Source organism: Trichoderma aggressivum (genome assembly GCF_033847375.1).
Source record: "Trichoderma aggressivum f. europaeum strain CBS 100526 chromosome Unknown scaffold_008, whole genome shotgun sequence".
NCBI classification, from domain to species: Eukaryota; Fungi; Ascomycota; class Sordariomycetes; order Hypocreales; family Hypocreaceae; genus Trichoderma; species Trichoderma aggressivum.
The window spans coordinates 178228-190419 of NW_026946374.1; the positions used below are offsets into that span (position 1 = coordinate 178228).

Below are 12192 nucleotides of genomic sequence, written 5' to 3' on the forward strand. Positions count from 1 at the left end.
GTAGATTGTATTGCCGCTCATGACGGCCTTTAGGACCGTACGATACGCACGTCGTCCTGTCCGCTGCGTCGCCTGTTTAGGCATCTATTTTCGGCATACAAGCAGCTGGATGCATTCGAAGAGAGAAGAGCTGGGATACACGGCCATCCTTGTTCACCAAGCCATGCTTTGTCGATTCGCTGGTGCCGCCCAGCAGACGTAGGCAGGTGGTAAATGACCAGTTACTCGTATCTTGGTCGGCCAGTCCCTTCTGCCACTCGTATTTTATCGCTCGCCAATCTGCATCTCCATCGATCTCACCTATCCACTGGGAGGCGTTATCGGCCGTCTCTGGTTGCTGGCTGGCCGTGAAAAGACGCGGCTGTTGGACCAAGAGGTTCCACGTCTGAGACAACATAGCGTTTGGAGGATAGTGGACCGTTCTGCTAGCAGCAGTAGTACTAGCATAGCCGAATGCTGGTTCGCGAGAGGCAAAGAGACGGGAAGAAGCCCACCTGTCTCGGCGGTGTCCAGCGTGCCTGGTGCTAGCAATGCACGCTCCCTACAAGCGCCTGCTCGTGGTGCTCTGTCCAGCTCAGCTCGGCCTGGAGCTGAGGGAGAGAGAGAGAGAGAGAGAGAGAGAGAGCGGAATCGGTAGAGTTTGTATGTACGAGCATGGGAGCAGCCAAGATATCCAGCCGTTGACCAGGCAGTTTGGCCGAGAAGAAACCATGCCGCATCGCTATCAGGATGCTAGACCTAGCTGAGGTCTTACCTAATACCAACCTTGCCGTAGGTGGCACGTGTCGTGTCTTCTCCTCAACGACTCCTCAACGACAACCCCCTGAAGCAAGCAGGCGGGAAGCTTCCACTCCATGGGATTGCTGCTGCTGCTATACCTACGAGTACTCGTGGCTGCTCAATTGCTGGTTGGACGGAAAATGACGAGTAACTTGACGCTATTTCATCCCAATTCCACCTGGTACCGGCCAGGGAGTTTCAGTACCAAAGACGTCGTGTCGTGTGTGTCAACCTGCACCCTACCTTGGGGTGGGCGTCGAGCTGTGGCATCCGGCTTGGAAGCCTCCAGACTGCCGTGCAAGCACTCCTGTCTGGTGTGGTGGTAGTGAGGGCGAATCCAATAGATCTCCAGGGTTGCCGATGCACCTCGAGAATCGATTGGACCGGGTCCGTCGTCCGAGCCGCCCTACCGGGCACTCCATCACAGACAACCTAGGCCTAAGCATCCCTCCAAATACGGAGCACCAGCAAGGTTGTGGGCACGTCGCAGCTAACATCACGACCGCGTGCATGCATATTGAAGCACCACTAGGTACTGTGAGATACGAGTCCTGGCAGTATCTGGTACGAGTACCTGCTTGTCGCAGCAAGGACTCGCGTATTCAGCAGTGCTACCCCGTTATGTAGGGGCATATCGTTCCGCATCTTAGCACGAAGCAGCCACGGCACTAAACCAGCTGTGCTCGTACGCGCATGCATGCTGAGACTAGGTGATGAATCAATACTCGTCGGTGCTGTGGTGCCCTGCTGCGCTGGTCTCGAGGGTTGATTGATTGAATGGGGGGGCATTGGATGTGCTGCTTGCATCTCGCGGGCTTTGCCAGTTGGTGTTTGGGCGAGATGTGTGTGGTTTGCTCCAAGCAGCTCAAGGTACTCACTCATACGAGTACATGCTTCGTCCCCAACTCCCTACCAGATCCAGTTAGCAGCTCTTGGAGTTCTATATTGCCCAGATGCTGCAGACAGGTACCAAAGAGGTACTTGCGACCTTTGTACATACAGCACCTGTACCTTCGTACCTTATCCAGTCACATGCCTCTCGTGCAGCACCAAGCCCATCAGCCGCGCTTCGTCCATCACTCTCCGCTGAAGAAGATTACCGCCTCTCAGCGTTCCATTCTGTTCATCTTGTCTTGCACGGAGCAGCTTCCGGGAGTTGGCCAGGAGCTTGCGCTAGCCGACTAATAAGCCTAGCTGGGGGCCCCTGCCAGCAGTCGAGAGTCAAGGTAAGGTCGAGTGCTTGTGATCCGGTGTACTCGTACATGTACATGGACTTGATGCTCATGTGTCCAGGAGCCAAAGGACAGGTACCGACCGCTTAGTACTAATGCTACCTTAGTACCTGTGGGCGCATGCACGCCGCTGCTGCAGTATCTGCACTCGTACATGTACATGCACCTACTCGTACTACCTCTAAACTTTCTGCAGTGCAGTGGCACTCTTGCCGGCAGAAGCGCCTGTACCTATACCACTACGGCAAGTACCTTGGCTGTAGTAACGGGCCGCCCTGCCTGTTGATGCTCCAGACCTTCATTTTTGCATCCGCGCTTCTTCTGCCTGCACATCACAACAATCTCTTCCTCCGCTGCTAGAGCAATCCAGCCCAGCCCTCCCTCTCCTGTCGCTTGGACGGGCCGGGGTCGCGTCCCCTGTCGCGGTAAACGCTATTCCATGTTCGCTCCATAAAATTGGAATTGCAACAGACTAGAAAATGGTTCCAGACGATTCGGGAGACGACAAGACTTCTGTCGTTGTTGTCTCCGACTCTGCTCCTCAACCTGCTTCTCCCACAAGAGAGGCTTCTCCCAAGCTTCAATTCACACAATCCGCCTCTTCAGACTCGATTCCCACTGTCGCCGCCTTTGCGCCGCCTTTGCAGGAGCCCACGGAAGAGCAGCAATCGCAGCTCAAGGACGAGCAGCAGCAGCAACAGCAGCAACAGACACCGCAGGAGGAGCAGCAGCATCACGAGCCGCGACCGCAACCGCAACCGCAACCGCAACCGCAACCACAATCGCAGCCGCAGACGCAGCCGCCACCTCAGCAGAACGGCGAGAGTCGGGCATCCGAGGCCAATACTACGACCCCCGTGTCCGAGGCCGACATGGCGAGCCACCGACCTGCGGCCCTCCACGGCCTGCACGCAGGCTATCCCACAAGCTCCTCGTCGCCCATCTATCCCCAGACCAGCCTCCCGACCACTCAGTACGCCTCATATTCCACAGTCACAGCTGCAGCTCAGCAGGGCGATGCATACCGCGTCAGTCCCGTGGGCACTCCGCAAATGTCACTGCCCAGCATGCGGACCATCGACGCCATGTCACAGCAATCTGTCCCTCCAATGCCGCACCACTCCATGTCCATGGGCATGAGCATGCCCCTTACTGCCGTCTCGACCCCTCCTTACTTCACAAGCCATTCAGCGCCTCTCCCTTCCAACTACGGCTTCCCCCAGGACGCCCTGGCCCGGTATCCTCTCCCGCACGATCCTCGCCTAATCAACCACCGAGGCCCTAAGAAGGTATGTTTTGAGCAAGTTGCGGCACTCCTTGCCTTCTGGGGGGAGCAATTGATCGTTTCCTAGGCCAAGGCTGACAGTGGTGGCATATAGGAGATCAAGCGACGAACCAAGACGGGCTGCTTAACGTGCCGCAAACGACGAATCAAGGTGCGCATATGGACATCCAATTACCCTTTCAAGAAGCTCTCCACCACTACAATTGCTTGCCCATTTTACACAATTTTACTTCCCCTCCAATTGATGCCTTCATTTTTATTCTCCTTTGACTCGCCTCTACTGTCGCAATGGCTGAAGCGAGTGTTCGTATTACGCGTGGGATGGAGCAAAGGAAAAAAAAAAGCGGCCCCTCGGCAGCTGAAGCTGCTGAGAGCTGAGCTGCGTTGAAACTCGTGGCGCGCCGCTATAAAACCAACGCGAGCGTGAGACTTGGCACATTGCGCCAATTGCAAACTTCTTCCTTGTCTTGCACTCGAGACATTGACTTCTCCGCTCTTGAGCCACACCGCCCTTAGCTCGCCTTTGCCCTCGCTCTCATTCCTCCCTTTTTGCATCATCGTCACTTTTTTTGCTAGCTAGCTGCTTTCTGCACCCATGCGCCCCACCTAGAATCTTGCCGTTGACAATCCATCTGTCCTTGCAGTGCGACGAGACGCATCCCACCTGCAACAACTGCAGGAAATCGAAGCGCGAGTGCCTGGGCTACGATCCCATCTTCCGACAGCAGCCCGGAACCCCCACCGGCAGCAGCGTGCAGCCCGTGTCCAACAGCCTCTCACAGCCCGCCGAGCCGTCTGGCATTGCTTCTGTGCACTCCGGGTCGGTTGGGCCTCCTACACCGCGTCTGGTCAACTCGTACGGCAGCCAATCGCCGATGCTGCCGAGCGGCTATGCGACAAGCTCGAACCCCGGCACCCCGTCGATCCCCCCAAGCACCTACAACCCTTCTCTCGCTGTGAAGCCCGAACTTGGCTACGGCTACTCTTCAGGCATCGATCCTGCTGTGCGCGCCATGTCTGCCATGCCTGCCAACCAAATGCCGCTATCGGGCCCCGATAACAGCTACCTACGAGGTGAGTCCAAAGCCTATCCCCAATCTTTGCTTTTCTGGTTTCTCTCTTCTCATTCCTCTCGGTGATCATAAAAGGCAATCTAAAATGCTAACCCGGACGGCATTTTTCCAGCCAAGAAGATGAGAATCGACGAGATTATCGATCTGCTTGGCCCACCCGCACCGGTTCAGCAGATTAGTCACACGGAAGAAACATTTAATGAAATCACAAAGGTCTACCATGAAATGTATGCCAGCGGCCTCAGTGCGTTCTTCGAGACCAGCTGGTACTACTTCGCCGAGAACGGCAAAATGTCATTCCCCAAAGATGCCAACCTTATCGAGCACATGGCCACTTTCCTCAAGATCCTCGAGGCCGTCAAGGCCAACGATCACACCCAGATGGCGTATTCAGGCGTTCTAGAAACCAGAATTGTGTGGGAGTTGGCTTGTACGGCATACCAAATCCCCGACAGGGCAAACAATTCCATGCGTCTTAGCCTGCCGCCAGACAACGACCCCGCCGAAGCCAGAAGTCGCCTTCAGGTGGTCGAGGCCTTGCTGTGCGGTGATGAGCTGCTAAGCAACCCTCTCTCACCCCCAGTGGCAGACGCAGACCACCACCGCGTGCGCCAGTTCGACTTTTGGTATAGCCTGGCCGAATTTGTTCGCAGGAGGGACAATCCCAACTCGCCTTCGACTGTCAAAATCAGGGAGGACGTTCTGAGCCGCATGCGCCACCTTCTCGACGGACGAGAGAATCGCGATGTCCTCTACTCCATAGCTGTTGTCCGAGAGCTCGCACCAAACTTTGATTCTGGATATGCAGCTACGATTCCTCAGCATCTGGACGAATCAGACCCAAAGAACAGACTGGCCGTTGCGTCCAAATTCATCTTGGACGAATCCCAAGTCACCGGTGGAACAACAAACGTGGTGCGTCGGTTCAGCGACATTGCGTCTCGAGCCTTTGTCAACCCTGGAGTAAACATTGCTCGAAGAGTATAATCGATATACGCGCGAACTCATATCCCAGCTAAACCGATCCGACTCCCATAATATCCTGCATTATCTCTATAAAAGATGAATATCTACCTCCACATGTTATTCCCATCTCAGTTGCCTGGTATAGCCAGCATTACTATCGATATACCGGCGCCTTACTGCTTTGAAAGGAACAATTCGTGGAATACCTCGTTTCCAGCTCACATGGCAAGTCTTTGCACTCGACCCGAAAAGTTCCCTCTTCTCCCATCTTTTGCTTTTTTTTCCTTTTTTGTTTTCATGGCGTTGCGACATTGTGGGACCACGGCCAAGGCAAAGGGGGTAGGCATTCTCTCTACTCGCTATTGACTTTCTTTTTGTTGCATTAATTTCCTTTGTTGGCGGCCCCTTATTTCTCTCTACAGCCACATCAGGGCACAGGCGTTTACATGCAATTTATTGTATTAGTCGGACTCATTCTGGCTGCAATGTATTGTTCGATATGTTTCCCCCCCTTTTGCTTATTTGCTGTCCCAAGCAAGGCAGGCGAGGATACGGTTGTCCAGGGCCATCTCTCGATTGGTGAGGAGAGAGATTGGCATGAGTATAGTACAGTGGACTAATGTTCCCAGTGGAACTGCAGTTCAGCTGAACTATAGGGTGGGAGCGGGGGAAACTGAAGAATGAACGAAGATAGACTTTTTTTTGTTTGTTTCCACCACACTTTAGACAGGAAGGGCTGGGCTTTTATGCTCAGCGTTCCTCGGGATCGGGGCGCGGGATGGGATGGGATGGGATGGGATAATAGATGGGCGGCTCTATATAGCCTGCATCAGACTCTCTGATTCATACTCCAAAAACCAAAAAAGCCAAAACAAAACAAAGAACACTGCTCTGAATAATTTTGGGCAAATATTTTCCTTCCAAGTCTCCTTTTCTTTTTGTCATATGTTTTTCCCTCTTTTTTTTCTTAGTGTTTAATACCCTAGTTGGGACATTCTAGGTATACATAGGTAGATAGATCTGGTACATTATATATATATATATACATATATATGTGTGTGTGTGTGTGTGTGTGTGTGATTGGTGTATTTCGTCGCTTCTCATTGCGCTGTAATCTATTATGAAGCTTATATTCTCGTAAATCCTTCTCTTAAATACCTTTAAACAGGTCATCATTTCTTGCCAAAGTTGCCAAACCAGATGTTGTCATCTGCTCTCATGCCCGTCGTGACGCCTTCGAGGCCGCACATTGCTTTCGCCTGATCGCTGACAGTCCATCCTCGGACCACATCGCTCCTTACAAGAAACTGCATCACCATGCCCGACTCGGCGTGCCACATGTTGTGGCAGTGAAACGCCCACATGCCGGGGTTGTCGAGCACGAGGCGGATGACGGCCCAGCTGTATCCTTCCACCGTGACGGTGTCGCGCCGGACGGGGTTGTCGTCTAGATTGTGCGCTCTCACGAAATCCGGGAAATCCGCCTCGTAGGGAGGGTACCCGCCACGGCCTTGGTAGAGGACGAAGAATTTGTGGCCGTGGAGGTGGAACGGGTGGTTGCCGTCGTCGAAGTTGTTGATGGCGAGGTCGACGGTGCGGATGCCCTCGGTTTGGATGACGAGCTCCTTCTTGTAGTCAAAGGCCATGTTGTTGACGCCGATGGGGGACTTGAGAGAGGTGGCGTTGGAGGAGGCACCGAGGAAGCGGTGGAGAGATGGACGAGTGACGTTGTGGTGCCATGTGGATTGGTTGAAGAAGCCGCGTGCAAGGCGCCAGTCGCCAATCATGAAGCTGGCGTCGAAGCGCATGTACTTGTCTGCTGGAGGCGGTGTCATGGGAATGACTGGGTGTAAGGCAGAGACATTAAGATCACGACATATGACTTCGATGGCTTCGGGCCAGTCTTTGCTTGTGGGTTCCTTGTCCAGGGTTTTACTTTCGGGAGAGTCGTAACGTATGACAGCTCGCATCTCGGGCTGTAGATGGTGGTTCTTGGTGGTAAAGCAGTGTGTCACCATTCGGGCTCTCATCCAGAAGGCATCGGTAGTGGTGACGTTGGTTTCAAGAATGATGCTGTACCGCTGGGCGGGGAGGATGTTGAGACGATGAAACGGTTCGGGGAACACGTCGGTGCCGTCGACCTCGGTGACGTAAAATGGATGTTCATCAAACTGTATTTGGAACTCGGCAAAGGCACCAACGTTGATAATACGTAGCCGATGACGTTGACCAGCAGTAAGATTGAAAGTTGGGATCGAAACGTCGGCGGTATCGCAATCCCAGCCCTGGAAATCTTTACAGTCACGCACGCCACGGCCGTTGATGAGACCGTTGTCTGGGACAGGCTCATTATTCTCCATGTCATTTTTGAGATAGCCCATCAAGAGCTCCGAAGTGAGGTTGTGGTAATGGTCTTGAACCATGATGATTCTGTCCGAAGCGTATTTCAGCTTCTGCAGAGTAGTTCGCTCATCTTTGGAGTGAATCACGACGGGTCCAAGGAGGCCATCGGATGCTTGGGCACTGTGGTGGGCGTGATACCAGTAGGTGCCTGACTGGTCTTTGATCTGGAACTCGTAGGTGAAGGTTGAACTGGGGGCAATTGGGCATTGTGTGATCCCAACGGCGCCATCCATGGAGTTGGTGCCGTTTTGGAAGAGGCCGTGAAAGTGCATCGAGGTAGCATTGATGGCTTTGTTCTCCACAATGACTCGGATGGTGTCGCCTTGGTTGCATTCAACCAATGGTCCAGGGAACTGGTTGTTGATGAGGATCATTGGGCGATAGATGCCATCAGGGTTCAGGCGTCCATCTACAATTGTCCAATGGTATTCCCTGGTGGTGGGGGCGGCGTCAAAGTCCCAGGAAGGTGACAAGACGTACTCTGATACATTTCTTAGCTTTGGCATACTGGGCATCTCTTCTTCGTGGTGGACAATCAGTGGTTCAGAACTACTCTTGTCCCCATCTCCAGCAGCAGGCTCAGACTCTTCCTCATGATGGTCAGCCTCATCTTCCCCAGAATGATCTCCTGGAGAGTGGTCATCGCCGTCAACCTCATGTGCCGAATCTGAGGGAGATTCCCTGGAAAGTGATTGAAGACCGAAAGGGACAGCGGCCAGCGCCAGTACAGAGACTGTGACGATGAAGAAAAAGAGGCCTAGCTTCCAGGCAGGCAGAGAGCGGTGTTGACGTCGAGAGGGGCGAAACCCCGAGGACGAGCGGTGTGATTGACGAATGAAGGGCTGTTCTTCGCCGAGCTCTTGACGAGCTTCGTCATCAAAAGCACCAGTCGAGTCTCCTCGTTGATGCGCTCCAACAGCATCCATTGCACTCACCGGCGAAGCTCTAGAGGGTTGAGAACCGTCACGGCCGGTATTGTCATGGTACGGCAAGCTCCGAGACCCGGTCCTATCAGGTGAGCTCTACCGTCTCGATTTGGACAATCAGAGCTTGTTCATTCAGGTACGAAGAAAAAGAAATATCGTTAGCTTCCAGTTGACATATCGGCCTTGTGTGGAGCAGCAATTCGAGAAAACGCGACCATAAACAGCCTGTAGGAGACGACGGGATCCAGGACAGTCCAATCGGAGGGAACGCAATCCAAATCAATCCAATCCAACGGGAGATCAAGAGGCACGAGCTGGAGGACAAAGAAGTACCGGCGTCGAGAGGGCACCAGCGTGCGCCCGCGTATAACCAAGCGACAGCCGGCCGGTGTCGAAAGAGGCGTAGCTGGAGGAGGCTGTAAGAGACCAGATGGCGTTTGTCTGAGTGTTGGACGGACGCCGGATTTGACTGCTGAGTGGCGGATGGAACAGTATTTAGGCGTTCGGGAGAGGCATGCTTGCGGGCGCAACGGCGATTGGACAGCGGGATGATCCGCTAGAAGGTGGTTCTTTGACAAGCGCCGAAAAGGCGACAGGCTCGGGAAAAGATTGAAAGTACGAAGTAGTAATAGAACATTGGTGGCCTCGTTCGGGGAGTTGTGGGAGCCGTGCCTATCGGAGTCTTTGATTTTTATGTTGTGTGATGCTATGTGGTAGTACGAATAACTCAAGTTAAATTAAATCATGTCTCGGTGTGTTGCTTTCTGTGATATTGCTACCATCTTGCCCCAATGCTCGGAATCCACTGGGCGTATAGGAGTAGGATTTGAGTTCCCGTTGTTGTACAAGCGTTGATTTATTAGTACTCAACTCTCAATCTAACAACATGCTAGTACAGCAGGTACCTTGTCATGAATCAAACTCGAAAGCAACGTCCTCGTCTCTCGGTCCTCTTCCGAAGCCCTCCTCGGACGCAACTTGTTGCTTCGCGTCTTCCCTGAACCTAGTTCAACACACATGTGCTCGATGGGTTCGGTTATTCCGTGCTTCTGCAGCGCCATTACCCACACAAACAATGACTGTCAGCTCGCTCGTTTCCGTGTCCAGCCTAGGCCATGCTCGCTCTGTAACCTGGACTCGCTCATTCGTTGACCGAAGCCGCAGGTTCGGCAATCAGTCGACACGCAGGCTGGCCCCCCCAAAAGAACCCTGCAAAGCAATGGAGCAAGGCTTAATTGTTAGTGCCAGTACGGCAAGATGGTGGCTTGATGACACTCCAGCCCACTCAACTAAAGGGTCGCTAGCTACCAGACTTGAGCTGCAGGTCCGCCCTTCTCGTCTCTTCCTCAACGGCCTTCTCACACGTGGGGAGGCAGCGCTGCCAAGAGGCGCATCGTGGATTTTCCAGCCTCGATGTCGATTGAGATCCATTGAGGGAATCGTGTGCCGTTCTATCCGCTAGGGCCTTGGTATTCGAATCCCAGTGGGCTGTCGCCGCTCACTGACAGGTTGCCGACCTCACAGGCTTTACTCGGGTTAAGCACACAGAAGGGGGAGTGGCTAGGTAGAGGCCAGGCTGGATGGATACCTGTACCCAGGTCTCTGCCTACATGCAGTACTCCATCCACTACTAAGGATAGAGTAATACAGGTCGGTCGTGCTCCAGCATCGGGGTAACATCGCAGTAAACCAGCCGCTGGACCGGACCCCGGCTGGCTGATGACTGACCTTGCTGTCTCGGCTCGGACCAGGGCGTGCTGTGGTTATATTAAACCCCGCCGTCTCCCTTCGCTTCCTCTATCGGTCTATTCCTCTCCAGCAAAGGCTCATTTTTCACCAAAGACCGTTCAAGATGCTGTCCAAGGTTGTCTCTCTGCTGGCCGCTGCCGGTCTGGCCTCTGCCGCCGCCGTCGACAAGAGCCAATGCAAGCCTTCTCATACCACGACCGCCTGGGAGTCTCAGTACACTGCCACCGGCACTGCTGCTGTTGCCGCCGCCGCTGCCACGGCCAAGACCAGCAGCCCGACCAGCCACGTCAGGGGCAAGGCCTTTGATCGCTACGTCGTCGTTTACTTTGAGAACCAGGACTTTAGCAAGGCCGATGGTGACCGTAGGTTTAGAGCGTCGTCTTGAGAAGAAGATGGGAACAAATGCTAACGGCCACCTACAGCCAACTTCACCTTCTTTTCCAAGAAGGGTATCAGATTGACCAACTTCTTCGGTGTCACTCACCCTTCCCAGCCCAATTACATGGCCTCCATTGCTGGTGACTACTTTGGCATGGAGAATGATGACCTGTGGGCGCTCGACTTCAACGTGTCGACCGTCGTCGACCTGCTCGAGGACCGTGGCATCTCTTGGGGCCACTACCAGGAGGACCAGCCCTACTCCGGCTACGAGGGCCTCAGCTACGTCAACACCAAGACCGGTGCCAACGACTACGTCCGCAAGCACAACCCGGCCATCCTGGCCAACAGCGTCGCCCGCTCCGAGCAGCGTCTGTCCCAGATCAAGAACCTGTCCATGATCGACACCAGCCGCTCCATGTTCCACAAGGACCTCAAGGAGAACAAGCTGCCCCAGTGGATGTTCATCACCCCCAACATGACCTCTGACGGCCACGACAGCAACGTCGCCGTTGCTGGCAAGTGGTGCCGTGCTTTCCTCGAGCCCCTCCTCAACGACAAGCACTTCATGGACAACACTCTTGTTCTCCTCACCTGGGATGAGAGCGAGACCTACTCCCAGCGCAACCGGATTCTCGGAATCCTGCTCGGTGACGCCGTCCCCAAGCACCTTGTTGGCACCAGCGACGACAACTTCTACAACCACTACAGTGAGATTGCCACCGTCGAGGCCAACTGGGGCCTCCACACCCTGGGCCGCTGGGATGTCGGCGCCAACGTCTTCGACTTTGTTGCCAAGCAGACTGGCGACCGCCTCCGCAAGTGGCCTTCCACCAATGCCGCCAACAGCCACTACTGGAACGCCTCTTACGCCGGTATCTTCAACGAGGAGGGCGAGGGCAACAATGCCCAGTACCCTGCTCCCAACCTGTCTCTCGACCGCAGCTTCTCTGGCCGCACCATCCTGCCCGCCATCAAGAAGACGTGGGAGCACAGCAAGCTTCCCACCTACTACGCCGACACCATTGAGCTCCCTGACGGCCTGAACCCCCCCAAGGGATACAAGCCCGTCACCACTGACTACTAGGTGTTGCTCGTATTTTTTTTTTTACATTTCTCTTTCACCTCGTTTGAGAGTATAATATGGAACGGTGAATATAGGAGAAGACAGGACTTGTGCTGCTTGGATAGGTAGCCAGGTAGATGGCCTGAAATTAGGTAGAAGACTCAGATAAAAAAAACAGATAATTGTACACACACCAATTGCAAAGTCCCAGACTCGCATGCTTTCGTCCCCCATCCCTCTGACAGCAAACAAACAGAGTCCAGCAAATAACGGTGATGGTTATCTTGTGTCCAGCCTTGGCTTACTGCCTAATTCTGCAACCCACGCCGACTTA

General features: G+C 54.0%; 3 protein-coding genes across 3 annotated transcripts; 2 read left to right on the top strand and 1 right to left on the bottom strand.

Annotated features, from left to right (window-relative positions):
* Positions 1 to 2491: 2491 nt before the first annotated feature.
* Triagg1_2909 (uncharacterized protein) lies at positions 2492 to 5357 on the top strand (the record flags this gene model as incomplete). Its single annotated transcript, XM_062897143.1, has 3 exons — positions 2492 to 3301; positions 3942 to 4371; positions 4483 to 5357. 3 exons carry the CDS (start codon positions 2492 to 2494, stop codon positions 5355 to 5357), a joined length of 2115 nt encoding a protein of 704 aa, XP_062757976.1.
* A 1151-nt stretch (positions 5358 to 6508) lies between these two features.
* On the bottom strand, positions 6509 to 8665 carry Triagg1_2910 (CAZyme family AA1; the record flags this gene model as incomplete). Its single annotated transcript, XM_062897144.1, has 1 exon — positions 6509 to 8665. One exon carries the CDS (start codon positions 8663 to 8665, stop codon positions 6509 to 6511), a length of 2157 nt encoding a protein of 718 aa, XP_062757977.1.
* A 1852-nt stretch (positions 8666 to 10517) lies between these two features.
* Positions 10518 to 11879, top strand: Triagg1_2911 (uncharacterized protein; the record flags this gene model as incomplete). Its single annotated transcript, XM_062897145.1, has 2 exons — positions 10518 to 10776; positions 10837 to 11879. The coding sequence occupies 2 exons, from the start codon at positions 10518 to 10520 to the stop codon at positions 11877 to 11879; spliced, it is 1302 nt and encodes a 433-aa protein (XP_062757978.1).
* Positions 11880 to 12192: the final 313 nt, after the last annotated feature.